Raw genomic sequence first — 23,116 nt, 5'->3', positions numbered from 1 at the left:
TATTTTGTTAGCCTTCTCAAATGTGAACACATCAAGATTGACCCATAACAAGTACTGAACTTTGAAAAATTCTGATACTGGGCTGGTTTTACTAAAATATTTTTTTAAATATATCATCTGCCTCAATATTAATGTAAGAAGCGATTGCCAATCATCCCTTCAATCGCTGAAATAAGATCCAGCCTCCTGTTGGCACTGGGTTAACCCTGGGGTCTCTTCCTAATTGGACATGCACTGAAAACCTTTGCATGGAAGGGTCTGAGTGGTCTCCTGTCTTGATCTCTGATCCATGTCAAATGGTTTCTTTCTAAGCAAAGTACCAGTGGTTCTAGGCTTATATTTTGGGGATTTTTGAGCTGCTTGACAATAATCCAAAAAATGAACCCAGACAAAATCTTTTCAGCTACTTGTGTCTGCTTACAAGAGTGAAGAGCTGGTTCACTGTTCTGCAACCAGGACTGAATCCTCATTACTACTCCTGAATATATACTGTTGGTCAGAATCTCCTGTCAAGCTGCCTGATAGAAGCTGTCCTTTCTGTGTGTTCACCCTAAAGAAATGAAGGACGACAAGAGATGTAATTTGTGCACTTGACCAAAAGTGTTGGTAGACTGACTTTTGAAACAGTTTAGAAACCTGAAGGGGCTCTGCATGTTCTTTGTCAGCCGTGGTGACCAGGGTGTCATGCTGTTACAGTCAGAATATGAACGTATTTTTCTTTCAGATACCAGACACAAAAATACCCACATGCCCCTTTTAGTACTTCACCAACCAAGTATGATAATTTGACATGGAACAGAGCCACCAGAAGAGGGCTGGTGACCTGCCAGAGGCTGGCAGAGTAGAAATGCTCAAGATGAATACAAAATATACCAGCTTTCAACCAGGTCTGGTAGTTATTTTCAACCCAGGATAGAATAGTGGAGCAGAGGGATTATTGAAATAACATTTTATTTCGTACACACGTGTCATTAACTGCCAAATACAAGCCATACCACCCCAGAGAAAGTCTGTATCCCTGTGAATGCTTTAGTGCTGCTGATGCTACATGAACACCTGCTAATGTTGTTATGGATATCATAAAACATGTGCACAGTACAACATCTATTGCAGCAAAATGCCACTGCACACAGACTTGCTATCACCTTTGTAATTGAGCTGGGGTCTCTTTGGTTGGCTCACCAACAGTAAATGATTTTATTCCAAATTCCAAATGGACTTATTTACATAATTTTGGATTAACAGTTTCAAATGGATTTCAACTCATCTATTAATTAATTTTGTTCCCAAATGTGATTAAATCTGTAACAGTGCGAAGCTGTCTCACAATGTGCTTGTTTTAATTTAGTGTCATACACACCAGTGCTCAGTCACTTGTCATTATCTGTGTAAATATACAAATTCAGTCACCCACGTTTATTCAGACATGAACACACCAGTACACTCTGCCCTCATGGCTCGAAGGTTGTTTGTGAGGTTTGTTCTCTCTCCATGACAAAAGATAAATAATGCATTGCTTCCATTGCTTCTTCATCTTTCTCGTTCCCCGTCTTTGCGTATCCCTCCATTTACCTACGGGGCATGTTAATCATATACAGAAAAGAATCTCTTTAGATGAGACACAAAGCAATCTGTTCAGATATCACATGTGATTACACAGAGCCGAAGTGATAGTTATACACAGATGAGGAAGAATATTCCAGTCAGAACTAAATAAATCTCTTTTCATCCAAAATTGCTTCCCTAACTAGACTTTCAAGATCATAATACCACAAAAGGAGATCCAAAGGAAAGGCTGAAGTTTCTTCCCTGACATTGGGGAATGTAACCACATATTTATTTATTTTTTTAATTTCAAAGTAATTCTTTACACCTACTCAACAAACAAAATGTTTGTACTATTGCAGATGATTTGGTTGTCATTAACAAAATTAAATTAAAGCTATAGTATTCAACATTTCCACATGAAAATGTCTCAGAACACTAGACCTAAGTTATATGTATGTATGTAGGTTTGTTTTCCGAATAGCCACAAATTGCTATAACTTCCAGGAAAACACAGGATATGTCAGATATGTCAGAGAGTGAGGAAAGAGGCTGGTGAACGTGACTAAACCTAACATGAGGAAAACTTTAATACATTACCTGGTTTGTGAACATAATTTCTGCCTGCAAGAGAGACACTTGGAGTCATGTCTAGACACAAAAATTTTACACTTTGATTAACTGTACATGTTCTACAACCTAGTAATGTTTTATAATGTGACAAACAGCTTATTTCATGTGACATGAAATATGCTTATGTTCATGAACAAAATGCACTTAGATATGGTGAGGGAAAGATACTGGTTTGGATTAAAACAGTCACTCTCACGAGATCTTTTGTTGATCTGGGGTTCCCATGACACGACTGATCCTTCAATGATCAAATTATAATAGACTTACTGTTACATAAAAGTTCAGAATTGACAGTAATTTGGATTTGTCCTGCCGTAATTGACTACTCCGGCAAATATTCAGTGTCTTTCCTTTGCTAATATTCTAAATAATATTTCAAGTGTCAGTGAAATTGCCCCTGAAATAGACCAACTTGCCATTAAAAATTAGATGAAGTGGGCTTCAAACTCCCTCTGGAGAAAAGAAGTTATTTTCTTAGTCTGATCAGAATGAGTGCTGGCTGTGTCCCATCGTCTCTGTGTGGTGTCCCAGAAATTAGGACAGCCATGAAAGCTGTGTAAACTTTCATGAGGGCGATTGGGGACATTGAAATGTGAGCACATCAGGGAAAGGATAAACAAAATGGGAAATGAGAGGAAATGTGCTGCCAATTCATTGTGGGTGTAGAGAAGAAAAACCACCCAGGACCTCAGTAGATGCCTTTAATGCCATATGTTGCGCTCTGCCACAGACTTTTAGGCAAAGTCGAGAAACGAATAATACTTGTTTGGCTTTCTCATTTGTCCATGTCTTACTGTTTTTTCTCTCTTTGTTGCTCTGTCACACTGTCCATTCATGTTCCTCCTTTGTTGAACTCTTTCTTTCTTTTCCCTCCCTTTCTCCAGATCATACCTCAGTTGGAGGACTTGGGGACAGTTTTTACGAGTACCTACTGAAGGCATGGCTCATGTCAGACAAGACGGATATAGAAGCCCGCAAGACCTATGATGACGCCATTGAGGTATGGTGCAATCAGAAATATGTCTTCAGTTTTACAGTTATTTCCACAGATGTCACCTGCTGACCAGTTACCAAAGAGACACATTTTAACAGTGTGCATAATCTGAAGAACCAAGAAAAATCTATTTATACTTAAAAAACGTTGTTAACCTCCATTAGAAAATAACACTTGCAGCCATTTATTCTTATACTGAATAAAAACACTGCTGCAGAGAGATAAACCACCACAGTACAGACAAAGTCATCACTTGATTTAGGCCTGAACTCGATACCTCGAAGCTTCATTCAGTCGTTCGCATTTGAACGCCACAATTGCCAAAATATATATCTTTTTTTCCTCAGTACTGCTCATGCTGCTAGTGTTTTGTCAGTCTGCCTCAAGCATGCGCTGAAGTTTCTGCTGCTACTTTGAAGCTCAAAAAGCTATTCGGGACAACCCTTAGTTGATTTCTGTCAGCTCCCCAACAAATCGTCGTGACACCAACAAGAAGAGTTCATTCAGGAAGTATTGTCACAAATGCATGTCATTTTATTTATGGCGTGTCAGTTAGGTAGGACATGTAATTTCATTTTCAGTGTTTAGTTTCTTGTGCATGTTTTTTTTTTTTTATTAACATTTTTATTAAAGGACAAAAATAACTTGGGCAATAAATCAATACTGATATATATTTGCAATAGACACTTCCTCAAAAGTAATAAGATAATTGTTTAATAAAATGTTTAATAAAATAGTTTCACTTGAATGCATTAAAGCACATGAAACACATAATAATTATGCCCTGGCTCATAAATATCTTTATCTTATTCCTTGATAATGGAGTGTACTTTGAGAAAATGAGTGCAGACAGTGAGAAAACTCAGGTCACCTAAACAGTACAGTGGGAATTTTTCTTTTCTTGATAGAGTGAATAAATTCAAACTAAGGTGGTTAAATTCCAGCTTTTTTCTTAAAAGCAAGGTTCACCTAGTATCCTTGAGCTGCAAAACCACAACACCACCAGCTTCAGATCTGCGTAACATATCAGCAAGAAAAGTAACATCTCTAACTATTACTGTTACCAGTAATCCCTCTAATATAACCAACATCGACTCAAAATAAAATTATCCTCACTTCCTGCTGACAGTTTTCAATGTCCATCTTTACGGAAGAGAGATGTCCTTTGTTTTTTAAAAAAAACAAAAAACAAAGTTGGATTTAACAGGAAGCAGATGTTAGTGGTCTGTAGCTGATGAAGAAGTCTGTCAGTCATTAAGAGTGTCAGAGAGTGAGCAGAACAGATGCTGCAGAGTGAAGGGTGAGGGATGTGGCTGGATTTTAAATTCCGCACTCACCACTTTGTTCTGTTTTCTCCAGTTTGATCCTCTCCACCCTCACGCATGCACTCAATGTCAGTGCCCCATTCACACAACTCACCCCCATTAATACATTCACACACACATTCACTTAATATTCTCCATCCACACTCCCTCTATAATAAATGCTGTGTCATTCCCCCTCTTCTCACCTTATATCTTCAAATGTCCACATTCTCACCTAAACACATACATTTCACACATCCTCGTGTACCGTTTCAACCGCCGCCTGCATACAAATACACCCACGCACTCACATATGTGCACTTAATATTCCATGTATAACCTCACTCCGCATTCTCACTGAAAACATACTGCTTCAATCCACTTTTTCACACACGCGCACTCTATTTCTGCAGGCCATCGAGCGCCACCTGATACGCAAATCCAACGGCGGTCTGACATTCATTGGTGAGTGGAAAAACGGCCACCTGGAGAGGAAGATGGGCCACCTGGCCTGCTTCGCCGGCGGCATGTTCGCGCTGGGTGCTGACGGCTCTCCCGACGACAAGGCTGGACATTACCTGCAGCTGGGAGCTGAGATCGCACACACCTGCCACGAGTCCTATGACAGGACGGGTGAGGAGGGCGAGTTGGGGACTGCATGCACAAACTCACAGGCACACACATACTTATAGTATGAATAAAACTGGCACGATATCGCAGTACAGATTTGTCTGTAAAGTAGTGTGTTAGAAATAACTATTAATGATAACAACCTGAAGATAATATTATTTAAATTTGATTACAGTAGTGTTTTCAATACAATACGTTTACAATATTTGTCAATATCACAAGGGGTCCGCAGTCTATATAAGACTATATCATGTCCCCATTTAACAGTCAGTTACGTGATGATTACATGGGATTGCTGAGTGTAACAGCTCTTTTGACAATCACAAAAATGAGCAGTCAGGTTTGATGGCAAATGTCAGGGAGAGGAGAGTTCCCAGCAGTTCAAAAGGGCTGATATTAAATAGAAAATCTTCCCTCACACTCTCGCTGCCTAGTTGATCTCTCCCTCCCTTCACACAAGGCAAACAACGAAATGATTAAATTCTTTTCTGACTCATATGTAATCCCTGATGTGAGACTTCTGTTGTTGTGGCTGAGATTAACTTTCTCTCTGGCCCTCAGCAGCAGTGCAGCCCTACCAGAAGTTGTAACTTATACCTGTAACTCTTAACTTGTTTGATGAACAGGAAACTAGATGCTAAAACGGGCCTACAACGCAGCGATAGAAGAATGTATGAAACTCTGTTTATTGTCAGTTTTAGCCTCAGGTAGTCTTTTAGCCAGCAGCAACACTCTATCCACCTGATCTCATGCTGGAAATGTTGCTGTAAGCTGTGTCTGCGAAGAAACTCAACTCTGTTTAACCTTTGGAAGTGACGTTACATCTTCACAAAACACTGAAGTGGACATGGTGAAAGATAACCTATGTTAGCGTGCTGTATACTGTATAATGTTTAGGTTTGCTTGGACAGAAATGTGATACAGGTGTGTGGCATGGGAATTTCAAAACAAAGGCTATCTTAAAGGTGGCGATATAGACTGATGTTTTCACTTTACATTGATCATATTGGATCGTTCATCATTGAACCAATGTATCAATCCAGATGGATGGATCCTTACACCCCCTAACGGCCTTATTATTGGTCTCATGCTCAATAAATGCACACTTATGACCACAAAATGAACTAGTCCTTCAATGTCAAACCAGACTTTTATTATTTTTTGATTAATTTGATTAAAAAACTGTAGAGACCTGTGGAACAGGTGCAGTGATTTATAGCACCACAAGCAATAAGAGACTGTTAATTACCTGAAGGACAAAAAATCCACTGTATCTGTCTTATGAATGATGGTGTGTTTTAAAGACTGGCAACTCCATTGGTCACGTTTTTTATAGCAGGTATTACATTTTCAGTTGCTGAAAGTTTAAATGTATCATTGCAATTCGAAGAAGACCTTTCAAAATACCTGCTTGGGATGTTTTCCGGAGAGGATCAATAGTGTGTGATCTTGCATCATGATTGTATGTGTAAGTCTGTGTGCTTGCGTGTGTGTGTGTGTGTGTGTGTGTGTGTGTGTGTGTGTGTGTGTGTGTGTGTGTGTGTGTGTGTGTGTGTGTGTGTAGACAGAAATCGCGAGCTTGCTGCGGGAAAGAGGAGAGGTTGCCTTGGCAACAAATGAAGATGAGGGAGAGAGTGTGAGAGGGAGGGCAGGAGAGAGAAAGGAGAAAACTCTGGTTAGGTGGCAGCGAGTTTGATAGCAACGGTCAGGCTGTCTAAAGTTGGACTGTTAGTTCTTAATGAGCAGTCATTCGCAGCAACCATTGAGGGTGTGTGTGTGCGTTTTAATCCTTTCAGACAGTAATGTCACCACCTCTTCAGCTTCTCAGTAATTTTCCACAGTTACAGTCTTAATACTTATCACACTTAATTGGCAAGAAAAACACTTGTAAAAAAAAAGCCTTGTAAGAAAACCCTGTAAAATCAGCGGTGTCTGCAGCTTTTCATCACACGCACACACATGCAGTAATTCCTATCAGCTCTGACCTGTAATCACCAGCAGCTGAACCATTAAGACAGACAAGGAGCAAAAGATAATGATTATCTTCTCTCTCCTGTTTCACTGTCCTTACTTTCCTCCAATCTTCCCAACTCTCCAATTACTACCCCTCTTCTTGTTGCCTCCTGTCTTTTGTTTTCTTTTCCCTCTTTCTGTGTCACTTATTCTACCCTTTCCCATCCGTCTCTCTTTATTTTCTCTCCACTGTTATTCTCCACCTCCATCTTTCTCTTCTTCCTTCAAGTGTTGAAGCTCGGCCCGGAAGCCTTCAAGTTTGACAGCGGCCTGGAGGCGGTGGCAGTACGGCAAAATGAGAAGTACTACATCCTGCGGCCGGAGGTCATCGAAACCTACTGGTACATGTGGAGGTTCACGCACGATCCCAAATATCGGCAGTGGGGCTGGGAGGCAGCGCAGGTAAGGAATGTCTATACCAAGTTATGAGTTAGGGCTTTTTGTTCATTTTGATTTTAAAGACTGTAAGCAGTTTTTGCAGACATCTGCAGTGTTTTGTACAATGTGAAGCACCAGGAAGGACCTGATAAGACATCTGTTGGATTTGCTTTGCAGCCCAAAACAAGTACAGTATAAGACCCTGTTCTGCCAAACAAAAAGGAGCTAAAGCGCTCAACAGTTTCTGGCATTGTTACATGGAGGACATAACCTGGGAATCAGACGAATCTGCAAGCTCATGTTTTATTTGCTCTGGCAGCTATGTCTGGTCCCCCTCCTATTCAGACAGATTTCCATCCATCCTGTATTTGGTCAGGCCAGTTACGACCGTTTATCTAATATGGAGTGGGTTTGATATGAAGATGAATGTCACCTCACTGGCTGTTGAGGCATTTTCGTAAAAAAACAAGATGGTTGCCACTGATGTTGCATGTTGACTCCACTATCACAGTGTCAGTATTAAACAATCTGGACAGTATATTTTCTCTTAAAGCTTTTGTTGATAAGAAAGATGTGTTTGTAGTATGACAGGATTTGGTAAGGTTTGGTAACAACGATGCTATGTCACGTTTTCTCTCTCTGATTGATTGTAGTTCTGTCTTATTGCTTCCAAAAGCATTATGGTCTGCACCTATTGACAATGTGCCTTAGACATAAAAAATGCAATGAGATGATCTAGAATAATTTGCACGTGTGAATTGGCCTGGCGATGCCACGAACTGGAGGACAGCCATGAAACAGGGAAAGGATGATAGAGAAGTTCCCTCGATGAATCATAAGCTCTTGTTTTAATGTCTTGCTCCTGATAACAATTGCAGACAGAGCATCACAGAAGAGGGAGGTTATGAATGGCAAGATCCCATTTAACAGTGGTAAGAAATGTAACAAATTGGTTACATTGTTTAAATGGGGTTTTACAAAGCGGCAGCCTCAAGGGCTGAAAAATGAAGCCAACATGGATTTTCCAAAAGGCTGGTTCAAGTCTGGTTCCAAAAGTGAATCAATCCCCATAAATCCTCGTATTAAAATGACCAACTCTACAGCAGTAATTAACATGTTTACAGCCTGGTACAAAAATGGTTTTGGTCTCTAAAGCTAATTTCTTCCTTTCGTGACAACTGTACAGGGGGGAATTTGCATATAATTCACTTCAGAGTGGCTTCTCAGAAACCTATAAGTGATATCACGGAGGCTCTGTCTATTATTTGTTGGACTGTGTATGGGTTTGAAGTGCTGATGCTGAGCAGTTTAAAGTACTGTCTTCGCATTTGTAATCATATTAATAATTAAGTATGATTTGAACATAGTTCGATCACCCAGACTTTTTCCAAATCCATTCTTCCTTTCAAAGTTTATTTTTAATGCATGTTTGTACTGAGCCACAGTAACGGTAAATGGGCTGCATTTATATGACTTTCTGGCCATCCGAATACTCAAAGCGCTTTAGACTACATGCTGACAATCACCCATTCACACACTGATGGCAGTGGCTGCTTTGCAGGGTGCCAGCTTGCTCATCAGGAGTATCTTATGTTCATTCACACACACACCAAAGGCAACACCTTCAGGAGCAATATATGTTTCAGTGTCTTGCCCAAAGAAAGTTCGGCATGCAGACTGGAGGAACCAGGGATCAAACGCCGATCTTCCAGTTAGTGATTAGTATTACACTCCACCTCTGAGCCACAACCTCTGAACCACAGCTATACCAGTTCATCTTCTATAGTAGACGACACAGTTTTTAGAGGTCCAAAGCAGAGAGTACATTTGTGATGATTACAGATGAATGGGGTAGGAAAGTACAGGCAGCTTGGTTGAATTTGGCACTGATGTTGAAGGCACTTAGAAATATGAGAACATTCAGTTTCCTTTGTGGCATGAGCCAATGCTTTAAAGCACAATCACGCAATCACAGATGAATTGCAAGTTCACACTCTACAAACCTTCCTTTAAGTAATCCTAGTTCTAGATACGTAAAAAAAAAAAATATCTCCTTTGCACCACTGTACTATTAAACGGGCTGTCTATTTGATTTGGGAGTTGATCAGAAAAGAATCTAAACGCCAAAATATACAATAGATTATACTAGTGCTTTGTGTAAAATAGAAAAAGGGAAATATATAAGCAGTCAGATGAGCTTGTTTTGTTGCAGTTAAAACTCAAACTAATTTAATGTTGACTTTTGAGTCACCAGATGAGTTAAGGTTTGAGGTCAGGCTGTGTAATTATGAGCCTTCATTTTCCTCTCTGCATGTAAAAGCAAAATAAAGGGCTGTTTCAATGCCATTTCCCCTGCGCCTATGGCAGTCTGTGTCAGGGAGTTGTTTTAAGCTTCATGTGAGCTCCAGCAGCTCCAATCACCAACTCCAAAGTGGCTTTGTATCTCTCAGTTTCTTGTATTGTCTTCAGGTTTTGACCAGCAATGTATACAGCACATATGGATTTGTTTCAGTAATATTCACACACACAAAGCAAAAAAGTGTCTTGTTTGTTTTCTGTGTGTTGGAAACATGAACCTTTAGGAGGATTTGAGATTTTCACTGAGCCTTTCAGGTGTTATTAGTTATTTAGTCCTCCTTTTGTGTTTTGATATGAAAAAGCTTTATGAAAGTTGAACATAAAGTGAAAGCTCTCCCTTTCCTTCTCCCTCCTCTGCTTTGCTCCTCCTGACAGAGGATTAAAGAGCTCATCCTCTATACAGCAGTCGATGTGTTTTCTCCATCCAAATCTCAGCCGGCCTGCTCATCATCGTTTTTCCCCCCTTCTCTGACTCTTTTCATACACTCCTTTTTTCTCTTTCCCCTGCCAATCTGCTTGTCACCTTTTTTCCTCCATTTGTAAGCAGTGAATTTACTTCTCTTTGTTTTTCTGAGTGGGAGTAAGTGCATACGCAACCATGTGCCAAGCAGACACATTGGCAAGTGTGTTTGTAATGTGTGATTTGAGTGACACTAAAGAGAGCTGGTGCTGAAGGGCTCATCTTTGCCTCTCTTTCATTATTTAATACTGCACATATACATACATACTAACACAGATCAAGGTTATTATATTTTCTAGAACTGAACTAAAAACTAAAACTGGGTTTGAATTAACATTTACTTAACTGAAATAGCAATGAAAACTAGACTTGAGAAAAAAATTAAAACTAGGGATGCATCAATACCACTTTTTTTCAGACCGAGTAGAAGTACTTGCATTTGGGCACTTGCTGATACCGAGTATCGATAGTACTAAATTATGCCATTAAACATTTTACAATCACTTTAAAAACATGTTTTATTTTCAATCAGATGCTCACTTTCTAAAGTGAGCATTATTGCTGGTTCCTGTTACAAGTGTAACCATAGCTACTGTACACATGACATTTTTGGGTTCTTTGTAGTAAGTTACTTTACTGATTCTGAATTTCTTATTAAGCTGCAGTTTACTGTGTATATGATATATTTAAATTTACTGTTACAAATGCTGTTATATGTGATAATTCATTATCATTTACAGCACTTTAACTGTGTTTTAATAACACATTTACATGTGTAGTATTTAAGTTTGTTCTTAATGTCCCTCTTGTCTAAGAGCTAATTAGTTCCTACCTGTCATTGTTTGGGGGGGGACAGGTTATGAGTGTGGTGCCATGTGTGCAACTGTTTTGTTTACCCTGCTGTGAACCCTAAAGTGTGAAGTTGAGTGTACTTGGGTGTGCTTAAGTACACAAAGAGAAGTTATAACTGCTTATTACCAAGAAAATAGGGTTACAGACTGGTGGCAGCGGCGTTTTTTCTTCGTTGGATTAATTAGTCGAGGCATTTATTCAACCAGTTTACGCCCATTGGGACTTATTGGACAGCGGCTGGCTGTGGTCTACAGGTGCATTTAGTTCAGTTTTACATGGATTTGCAAGGAATTTTACGGACAGTTTCCAAGCATCATCAGTGTAAAAACAGAGTCCCTTCCCCTCATCCTGCCAGACACTTGAATGCTGTGTCCTGTCAACTCGGAGAGCAATCTGCCCACCAAGTGCAACACTTGATCCACAGTGTTGAGGATGCCAACTGCATTGACTTTTCCCATGCTTACAAGTGTATTTCCATCATAGGTGATATGTTTTGGTTATCCATGTCTTTTGTCTTTTATGAAGCTGCTCGAGTCCAATTTACTGTAGATACTATAGACATGCATTGATGTGTATGAAACCAGTGTAGTCTGATGGACAGTTGGCAGAAATTTTTCGGGAATCAGTAACCCTGAATCCTCTTCATTTCTGATTCTGTTCCATTAAAAATCTCTCCAATTTCTGGACCAGTTCTGGAAATGCATCTCCATTTCTGTGTCTCACATATACTGTTCTGTACAGTTATTGTAAGAAATCAGCACATGTGCAACTTAAGAATCCAACTGTGAATTACTTACTTTGCCAGTGAGAACACAGTCAGAATCTGCCTAACATTATTGTTTGGTATGGCTTTAGGCCACCTTGGTTACTCCACTTATTTATTCTTCTCTCTCTTTTAAAATGTTTTTCTTTGTCCTTTCTGCATCATTTTATTTCTTTTCATTTTTCTTACTTTCTTATTTCACACACACATGCAGTAACTTTGTCACACCTGAGGCTCTGTGTTCTCTGTGTTCACATGAAGCTCAACGTCCCACTCTCTATCAGGCTCTTTATCCCCCACAAATACACATACACACTCTTCTCACAAACACCTGTGATCTTCTCTGCATGGTGCCTCAAAGCGTAGCTCCACTCTCACTGTCTCTCACACACACACTGACACAAACACTCATGCACACACTCCCCCTGTACTCCAGCTACATCCATCTGGTACACCAAACCTGCTTCTGTTTGTCACGCTTCCTCTTCTAACAGCAGCCATTAACACTGGCTGGGTTTCATCCATGTGTATTTGTGTGCACGCAGCTTTACTCATGTGTGTCAGAGTGTGTGAAGGTGAAGCCCAGCTGCTGTGATGTGAAATATGTCTTTAGTAGCTGCACACTGCTCCTCCTCCTCCTCCTACAGGTAGACTTTTTATCAGATCATTTATTTAGCACAGATGGTCGTTGGGAACACTTACAGATAACCTGGGTACACTTAAACTCAGTAGGAAGATTTGAAGTACCCAGACTCTAAATCATTTGTTCGAGTGCAAATCTGACTCATGTTTAAAGGGATAGTTCACTCCAAAATCTAAAATAGACTTTTTTCCACTTACCTGTAGTGTAATTTAACCATCTAGATTGTTTTGGTGTGAGTTTTGAAGTTTTGAAGATATTGGCTGTAGAGGTGTCTTCTCTTGAATGTAATTGCACTCAGTTTGTGGTGCTTCAAACACCAAAAAAATACACTTGATAAACTCAGCAATAATGTCTCTTTCCAGAAATCATGACACAGTTACTCAAGATAATCCACAGACCTTGTTGTGAGAAGTTTCATGCTGGGATTATTTTCTTTCTACCAAACTACACCCACCAACTGTATCACAAAGCAGAAGTGAGCATGTACCTACTCATAGACAAGAGGCTCGTGCTCGAGAGGGCGCAGGATGTAAACAATGGCAACTTCCTTGGCTGAGTTGTAACATTAGCACCGCTGAGATAGCTAGCGCACTGATACAGTTGGTAGAAAGAAAGTAATTCCTACATGAAACTGCTCACAACAAGATTTGTGGATTATGTTGAGTAACCGGGTCATGATTGCTGGAAAGAGACATTGCTGTTGAGTTTTTCAAATATATTTTTTAGTGCTTCATCTAGTTCCGATATATTCGAGAGAAGGCAGACATGTATAAATAGCACTACAGGCAAAAGGAAAAATATGTATTTTTGACTTCAGGGTTTTTTAAGCACCTAGACATAATGAAGGATGCACTCGGCTTGATATTGGTGTGTGTGTGTGTGTGTGTGTGTAGTACAGACTGTTGTGGTACACTGCAGTGTGGATCCAGAAGGGCAAACGCATGTCGGGTGCAGCAGTCCATTAATAACAGGAATTACCATTCAAACTCCTCGCAACAGAATTTTCTGCTGACAGCAAAATGGTCACTCGAGGACAGGGTGGAGGGAGAAGATGTGTGTGTTGTGTGCGTGAGAGAGAGAGACTGAAAGACAAGGACAGAGATAATGCTTTCATTTACATGCGTTAATGGTGAAAGTCGATAAGGTATGAGCAGGAGTGTAATGCAGCCAGAATTTTTATGGAGGCACCAATTTCACTGTAACAAGTCCTCATTGTAAATCAATAGAGCACACAGGTGATAGCGCACTGTCACTATCACCAGCTGGACGATCGCTGCATTTTTAATCATATATATTGTGTGTTTTGTGTTTTGTGTGTGTGTGTGTACATGAGGAGAGCATCTGCTCACAAATTGGACTTTTTTTCTGGATACACCGTTACCTCTTACAGACAAAGCAGTGCATAACATTTGCAGCACAGCATCATCACAGTTGTGCCATTACTACAGTATATGTGAAAAATTTCTTGGTTTTGCTGCACCGCTGATTTGCTGTTCTTCTGGGTTAACAGAAGCACTGAGGAATATGATTACTGTGGTGTGATCTGTTTATTAGAAATGATAAAGAATCAACACGCTCAGCTTCACTGTGTAGCTGGTGCCAAGTGAAAATCATCTGCAGGGCAGCACTCCAGTTAAATGATTTATTAATATATACATCTTTCATTTGGAGAGCCGCTGTTCTGATGTATTTTTGATTTAAGGATGGAAATCAGCAGAAATAAATAGATATTTTTGTTCAGTTTATCAGATTTTACAGTACATGTTAAATTAGATTTTTCTAAGGTTACAGAATTTATTCTGACTAACAGCTCTGCATGCAACAGACCTGTTGTTTTACTGTTACTTATTCTGGATGTTTTTGTGAGTCTCAGAAGAAAATGCAGCCATCACACCACTTAAGCAGTCCAAGCTCTGCCGTTATCTGACTGGCTGTCCCCCATGTTTGTTGTTGAAACACTGACATCACATCTGTCGTGTTTGGAGGATCTGAGATAAAACCCTAGAAATCCAAAGTGAATAGGCAGAGAGGAGGATTTACAACACAATTCAAACCACCCACAAAAGTGGCTTAAAGTTGTCCTGAAAAGCATGGACATCATATGTCTTTTTATATGACTTCAAGAAAATATATCTGATGCCCATCAAATCAGATTCAACCCCGCCTTGAATGTATCTTAAAATCAATGCATACACACATTAAAGGTTCAAAAGCTGTTGTTCTTACAGGGATAGTTAAGTTTTTTGAGATGGGCTTGTATGAGGTACTTAATCAGTGTATTACTTACTACCCTCGTAGCAGATGTCAGTTGGCTTGCCCCCATTTTGGAGAAGCTGCAGGGTTTTTTTTTTTATTTTAGCCACTTTAAAAAGCCCACCTAAAATAATCTGTGTCAGTTTAAATGCACACTATAATAATAATATATTCTCCGATTTACTTGGCTATCAGATAGCTTTTTCTGATGAGAAATCACCATTATATAAACAGAAACTTTACCTCACAGAACACAGGAGTTGCTGGTCTACCACTGTCTTGGTTGGTCAGTTTCTGTGTGTGTTAATATTGATATTTTTAAGTGGCCAAAAAAATGTTTTGCTGCCAATCCTGTCCACATCAGTACAATACTTAAATTTCCATGTTGGTAACTGCATCTCTGAGGGGGCCTGTCAACCACCATCTACTGTAGGTAATCCACTGTAGATCGATAAGTACCTCATACAGTCTCACTAAAAATAATCTGAACTATCCCTTAAATTTCAGACAGCTTGTAAAAAAAGAAATCAGAACAACTTAAAACAGAGAACAAAAGGCATGTTTAGAAAAAGAAAATCCCACAATTTCCAGTTGAATCTCATTTTTTCATTGCAAAGGAAACCTGATGAGGAGATTGTAAAACTGACCCCTGAGAGACCAGCACAGGCTCTGCCTCGTTTAAAGAAAAGGTTTTACTTTTGGAAATTCCCAGCAGCTCCTTCATATTCAGCATAACGTGAAAAAATTGAGTGTGTTCCCTCATTATGAAGCTGCCTCTGGTTGATGAGGGACGAAAAGAAAATATGAGAATAAAATGTAAATGTAAGGGAGGCAGGGCGAGGCATTTGTGGTAATCTTCTTTTCCTCCCATTTTCTACAGCTGCTGTCTCCTGTATGTGTCTCCCCAGGACTCAGCCTAATCTGTCACAAGCAAAGAAATTAATTATAGCATGCTTTTGAAAGCTTATTAAACTTGTGCTCTTCACTCTCCCCCACTTTCTCTCTTTGTCCTTTTCCTTTTGCTTCTCCTTGTTTCTTCTTCCTCTACTTGATCCCCCATCACTCTTTTACCCTTTTCTTTCTTGCCTCCTTTGTCCGACTTCCTTGTCTATTTCTGTCCATTTCCACACCACCACTTGCACTATTCCTTTTTATTTTCTTTCTCTTTCTGTCCAACTTCCTTCCCTCTTCCACTACTGTTCCTCTTTCCTTTTTCCCTCCATTTGTTCTTCCTTACCTTCTCTCCTTCCTTCTCTCCTCTTGTCCTCCAGGCCATTGATAAGTACTGCAGGGTGAGTGGAGGTTTCTCAGGAGTGAAGGACGTCTACTCCTCCAACCCGACCTATGATGATGTGCAGCAGAGCTTCTTCCTGGCTGAGACACTCAAGTAAGCCACTATTGGGTTGATTAACTGGCTTGATTTATGAATCATCAGTACATTTATTGATTAATTAATCATTTTTTTGATTAATACAATGGTTCGGTGGGTGGGTTGTGGGTTTTCTAATTTAAAGGACCTGTCGGTACAAAGTGATTGCCAGTACTTGCAGTAAAATGACTTCCAGTGTCAAAAAACAAGCCTCAAATGCAAAATCAGCTTGACTGATGAGCAGCTTATTTGTCAGGAATGCTATAGAAAAGCAGCTGATGTATCTGTTTTAACAGAGAACTCAGGCAATAATTGACCCTTTTCCATCAGGACATGAGCAACCACCATCTGATTTCATGCTACAAATAGTGCAAGTAGTTTTCCACACAGCAGTGATGCACAGTGAGAGGAGCTGATCGTGTTGCTGAGGAGCTGACGGTGTGCAGGCTGTCACGTCTAACAGCTCACTGTGGCCTCTTGACTGGTCCGTACTCCCTGTAATTTTACTGCATCAGAACTACTTAGTAACATAATGAAGCCTTTGTCATGCTCAAATAGTCCAACACAGATTACAACAGCGTTTTAAATTATTTAAATTGAAAACCTTCAATATGTCAGAATTAAAATGTGCTTTCTGAATCGTATTACTGGGTATTTTATGTTTACCTTCAGTTCACTTTTTTTTACATTTTCATAGTGGTTATCATAGAGCCAGTCACCTGAGAGCCCTCATTTTCTGTTCAGGTGTTGCGTATCAACATTAATATTCTAAGGGCAGCAATCAAAGTTAAAGGAATAGTTTGGATTATTTGAAGTGGGTTTGTGTGAGGTACTTACAGTCAGTGCATTTCCTACAGTAGATGACACACAGCGTGTCCCCCGTTTGGACAAGCAGTTAGGAGTTTTGGTCAGGAAGCTAAGCGAAGTACTGCTGTGGACAGGGTCAGCAACAAAGGCATTTTTACCACTTAAAAAAAATCCACCTCAAACCTTGCCTTGACAGTTACTAGTTATTGTGTGACCTCTGTGTTTTAAAAGGATAGTTTGAATTCACGCAATAACATAAACAAACTAACAGGTTGAAGTAGCAGCAGACCAGCAATTTCCGTGTTCTGTGAGGTAAAATCACTGATTTCAGCTATGAGGTCTGGCAGGTTTGGAGAGAGCGCTGTTTGTCTTATATGATGACCATTTCCTGGTTGTCTGGTGGCAAGGTAAAGTGGCGAAAATATAGCGTACACATAAGAGCAGTACATTGCTTAGCTTCCATACTGGTGCCTCTCTCAGTTTCTCCTAACTGCGGGTGTGCTGATGGGCATCTACTGTTGCTAAAACACTGACCACTGATAAGCACCTTGCACAACCCCGTTTCAAATAATCTGCACTATCCCTTTAACACAGTAGCAGCTGTTGTTATTTCTTTCCACTTCTGTTTCTTGTCACTAAGTATTTTAAAGATTGGTTTATGTAAAGGGCAGCTCTAAGGTTTGAAGATATCATCATCACTGATGGATGAAGGGAGAAGAAGCTCTGAATGCAGAATTTGACCCAGAGGGTTAAGTGAAGCCTAATGTGGCTCTCTGATTCCCTCTGCTGGCAGCTCTTTGAATGTTATCACCTCCAGACAAAACTGTACATGTAAAGTGACCTGATATAATTCAGTTTACAGTTGTTACTGTCGGTCAAACTGTGTGACACGACAGAGATGATCATAAAACAGAGCAAACTGGGGCTTATTAGCTGCTTTGTCAGACTTTGTTTTACTAGGAAGCAACTTATCTGCCCATTTTTATCTTTAATGTGTCTTTATCTTTAATACCCAAAAAGCATCAAATGCCAGTAAAAATTAGTCTCTGGATTGTAATTCGTTAAAGGTCACACTGTGCTGGTAACTTTCTGAGACGATGACATTTGAATGCCTCGGTGTTACGCAGCCTCTGCTGTGTATCTGTTCTAAGTCTTTGTCCCTGCTGTCTGTGAGCCAATCACATCAAAGCAATACAGCGACTCTGTCAAACAGCTGCTGATTGGCTGCCAGTCACACTGAAAAGCATCCAAATTTCTGTTGATCTACTTTGTGGATATTGAGATAGACCTGACCATTTAATGATTATTGTTGAAATGTGAAATTTCATTACAGCAGTTTGTGTGTTTGTCACATTTATTTAAATGTTAATTAGATTTTCTAAAGAGTTGTGAGCATGTTTTAAATAAAAGCTTGAAATCTTTCAAGTTTTAATTCACTGGGATGTGTACACAAAAATGCATCAGAAACACAGGTAGTTTTTTTTGAAGATTATTTCATCAGGTGAAGAAAACTTGATTTAGATTTTAAGCAGGTGTCTGATCTATTATTATCATTGTTGTTGATTATTGATTTACATAACTATTTAGTCGTATAGATTGTATGAGGCATTTGAAGAGTTGAAGATTCGTCATTACACTGTGCTTTTTTACACTCACCCAAACGAAACCGGATTAATGCTGCCCCACTGTGTGATTTTAGAAAGAAAGGGGGGACAAAAACTGTGACGTAACACAACAGCGTCGTATCCAATCCTGCTGGCTCCTCCATTTTACACAGACGTCAGTTTGGTTCCATCGCTACCTACGCTACCCATTTTATAGTCTGTACGTTTTGTACAAAATGGTGAGGCGGAATAATGGCGCAACATTGCTGTTTTGAACAGGCTGTGTAAAACAGGCTTTATGATGGTGCCAACATTCGACCTTGATTTGCCACCACAGCATATCTGCTTTAATTTAATGCACAAAGTGTTTGTGTGGCCATGATTCATGATTCACTTCTTTCTTCTCCTTCACCTTCCTTACCCAATCCCTCTCATCCTCATTCCTCTTTGCCCCCTCCCCACCCACCCCCCCTTCAGGTATCTGTACCTGTTGTTCTCCAGTGACGACCTGATGCCATTGGAGAGTTGGGTCTTCAACACGGAGGCTCACCCACTTCCTGTCCTCCACCTGGGCAACATTACCCTGCCTGGCAGTGAGCCGGCTCAGCGGTAGACGGACAGACCCTCCTCCTCCACCACAGCACCAGGGGGCGCCACCTGTCTGCCTTCCTGCCTGCCTGCCCAAAAACCCACCCACCAACACTGGACAAACTTACATTCAGCTCTATGGACTCTCAACGGCTTTTGGACTGCAGACATGAACCAGAGGAGATGGAGAGAGAGCCTCCCGCACAGACCACTGCAGCATGGAGAGGACTCAGGCGTCGAGTCTGCCTCTCTTCTGCGTTTTACTCTTTGACTCTCTCTGTCTTCTCTGCTTAATTCGGAAAGACGGTGGGTTTGCTGCTCAGCCTCACGACTGGCTTGAATTGACTCTTTTCTCTGAAGGACCGAGCTCCAAAATCAGAGGCTTGATTTAGTTTTTTGTTATTATTTTTAGTGTTTATTTGAGATTTGACCAAACTTTCCTCCCATACAGACTCAAGCTGAGGCACTGAGAGTGCATATGGGGATTTGTGAAGGATCAGCTTGACACTGCAGTGATGGAAGTGTCATTTTTCCAGGCAGACAGACTTGAGGACTTTACAGGGTCTGTTGATAGGATGTGCTTTTTTTTTTTTTTTTTTTTTTTTTTTTTTGGACAAATCATTAATGGGGACACAGGGTTGAATCAAAGCCCTCCGCTTTTCCCTGAACCCAACCCCTCCCCATTCCACTTCCTGTTTAATCTTCATCCGATGAACTCTGACCTGGAACTGTTAGCTGTTAGCAGCTCGTCACATCATCAGTGCGAGGGCGGGTTGTGGCAACAGTCTCCTCCTCTAATCCTCCGTTTTTTTTTTCAGAGAAGTGGACCATTGTAAGAGGAACAGTAGTTACACAGGGACAGCAGCAGGCCTCCCAATCTTCACTGCTCCACACATCTTTCTTGACATCTTTCCAGTTTCTCTTGCAGTCAGAGATGTCACCGGGCCACAACTTTTCCCCCCAAAACATTCTGCTGCTACTTGTTTGGATGCTGCTTTTTTAAAAACCCTCTTCCACATTTTTCTGACCAAACCATCACATAGTTTCTTCCTAGCTTATCCACCTTTTCATCCCACCTTCTCATAAATCACTCCACATCATTTTCAGTTCATACGTTGTGAGGCTAGAACCCAACCATGCTAATGTATGAATGCGTGTAAGCGTGTGTGTGTGTGTGTGTGTTTTTTTTAAATAACCTCTGCTGTAAATCATTTATTTGTGCACTTTGTATGGGAAGACTATGAAGAAGATGAAGGTAGAGGTTTAGCACTGAAAGAGCTGAATAAATGAAGACTTTCCTGTGTCCCCCTGCTGAGACTCATGCCACATTTTCTCTTTTCAACTTCATATCACCAGTTGGACCACCTGTCTCTAAGTTGCCTGAACTCATTGTTGTTTTAAAATTTCCCATCATTCATCATCACCTTTCTTATTTCCTGATTTTATTTTTATTTTTTACACCTCCTCCTCTCTCCTCCATTTTTACCTCTACCTCTCCTGTCCACAATAAAAAGTATACAAATCTGAGGCCTTTAGTCTCAGGGTACTCACATGACTCTGAAAAGTCTGATCAAGTTAAAGTGTAATTCTGGTGTTTTTCAACTTGAACGCGTTTTTGTCTAAATGACTAATGAGGACAATTTTTAAAGGTGGTCCAGAGTTGAAGGGGGGGGGGGGGGGGGGGGGGGAACTGCAGCCAGGAGAAGCAAAACTAAGCTACCAAAGTAAGTAAAATATGTCCACTGAAAGTGCTGACACTGACAGGCTCAGATTTGAAGTGTCTGACAACAATTTGGAAAGGATCCCTACAGAGAGAGCGTCTTTTTCAAAGACTAAAATAAGTTTAACCAGAAACCGCTGTTCTGTGGATCTCAGCAAACTAGACAGACTCCCTTTACAAAACTATAAACTCAACATTATCATTGTCAGCTTCATTCAAACTTGACAGAAACAAAATAAACCTAAAACTAATAAACAACTCTGGTTGAAATTTATCTCCCAATATTTTCACATCTAATGATGTGAGTTAATGGTTCATTTCAACCAAACCAGAGCTGATTTACAGTTTTGCAAAGGGAGTTTGGTCAATATGGCAAGAGCATTAAATTATTTGTTTCTGGTTAAAAATTATCTGTTGTCTTTTTTCGTTTAAGTATGTCATATCTCAGGAGCGATACTTTCTATAGTGTTGCCTGACATTTATAAGAATCTGAGCCTGTTGGTAGCAAAAAAAAAGGACTTTTCGTGGACGTACTTCGACAGTGCACTCGCCTGGAGGGATTACTCTGTAGCTCAGTTTTGCTTCTGCTGTGGGCAGCACCTCAGCACTGTACCAGTTTTATAAAAGTTGTCCTCATTATTTTCTTAGACACAAAAACATGGTGGAAATTGGTTGAAAAATATTGAAGTTACCCTTCAACTTCATAATGTCCAACTTTTGGATCTTATTAATTTCCCTTTCTTGGGAATCTTGAAACTATTTTGGATAAAAATGTGTAAACATTGTTTTCAACCTCAGAAATATGTTTCATTCTCCTGTCAATTTACAATTTGTGTTAATTGTGTAGTGCACAATCATGACCAGCTACTGTACTTTGATTAGACCCTTCCATCATATTGTCCAACTGCAAAATGCCGACATCATATCATGAATCAAACATCAGAACCTCAGTATCTATGAAGAAATTGAGGTCTGGAAAAAGTGAGAAAATCTAAATAAGGCATCGCTATAGTTAGAATTTCTCTTCTTTGTAAGGGTTTGATAGTAAGATATTTTACTTGCTACTTACTTTACTTGCGATTTATCAAGAGCCTGGCCTTGTTGAGAGAAGTCGCACCAGCCTGTCTGCTCACTTACCAGCATGGTTCTCACTCCAGACACAGCTCTGTCTCTCTGTTATGTCCAGCAGCACGAGGGATTTACTGCTCAAGTTGCTCACATAACAGAGACTACAGTCTGTTTAAAAAATATATTATGTTAGCAAACAACCAAAACAACTCTGAATCTTAATGCGATGTGACCTGCACTTATTCTAAGACTCTCTGGGCAAGATTTTTATGCTAAAATCTGGTAAAGCAAACAAAATGGGGCTGCAGAAAAAAGAAAGGAGCTCATTCCTGTTGACTGGCAGGGCAGGTTCAGTACAAACCCCATTTTAAGGTAAAAATGTATCAAATTTATATTTAAAAATTATTAGACCTCATTCTACCCCTAGAATATGGGAATATATTCCATATATTCTACAGTGCACAAAAGTCACCTGCTCAATTTTTTGTTTTATGTTTAAAAGTTAGAAATGAAAATTGCCAGTGTGGATTTTAATGTCCATTGTGTAAGATTTTCAAGTGTTCGTTGGCAGAATATGGCAAAAATGAAATAGAAGTCTTTTCATTTGTGTATTTGCTGCCTCGAAACGGGGTTGTGTTTACCATGTTCACGAGAAGAATCCATGTGAAAGCCCCCCTCCTCCGGTATTCATGACCTCATGAAAATGGGAGTTCACAAGTCATGTGTATGACTTACCATGAGTTCACAGGTTCCTTTGGGAGGGAGTTTGTTCGGGATTTCGTTTTATAATGAGCAGTTTATATCAAGAGAGGGTGTGAGTCCTCTTCCATGGTATTCACCATGTTCCATTGCTGTGTTTCTACAGTAGCCCAGAACAAAACAAACACTGACTCCAGATACTGACTTTCAAGTTTTTTTTTGCAAGTTTCACATCACTGTAGGTTCTCCTACATAACTGGACCAGAAAGGATAGTCAGGGTGTTTCAGATCTGCAAGCTCACCACTGGATGCAGAAGAATCAGACACATAATCATTTTTAGACGCTGTACAAAAATAACAGTCATGTGATCTCAAAAAAATATGATTTTGATCGAACTGCAAGAAATGTTAATAACCAGCAAGGAGACAATATGG

The 23,116-nt window shown here is 40.0% G+C and overlaps 1 protein-coding gene across 1 annotated transcript in view; it reads left to right on the top strand.

Annotated features, from left to right (window-relative positions):
- man1a2 (mannosidase, alpha, class 1A, member 2) overlaps positions 1–20,511 on the top strand; it is a 153,817-nt gene extending 133,306 nt beyond the window's left edge. Inside the window, exons 10-14 of the mRNA XM_084724956.1 lie at positions 3,063–3,178; positions 4,890–5,109; positions 7,349–7,521; positions 16,098–16,213; positions 19,084–20,511. Of these exons, the coding sequence (XP_084581082.1) occupies positions 3,063–3,178; positions 4,890–5,109; positions 7,349–7,521; positions 16,098–16,213; positions 19,084–19,219 (761 nt within the window). The 3' untranslated portion in view covers positions 19,220–20,511. The remainder of the gene's footprint in view (positions 1–3,062; positions 3,179–4,889; positions 5,110–7,348; positions 7,522–16,097; positions 16,214–19,083) is intronic.
- Positions 20,512–23,116: the final 2,605 nt, after the last annotated feature.

Source organism: Lutjanus erythropterus, chromosome 8, assembly GCF_056507025.1.
Source record: "Lutjanus erythropterus isolate fLutEry1 chromosome 8, fLutEry1.hap2, whole genome shotgun sequence".
NCBI classification, from domain to species: Eukaryota; Metazoa; Chordata; class Actinopteri; order Lutjaniformes; family Lutjanidae; genus Lutjanus; species Lutjanus erythropterus.
This window is presented reverse-complemented; position numbering and strand designations above follow the sequence as displayed.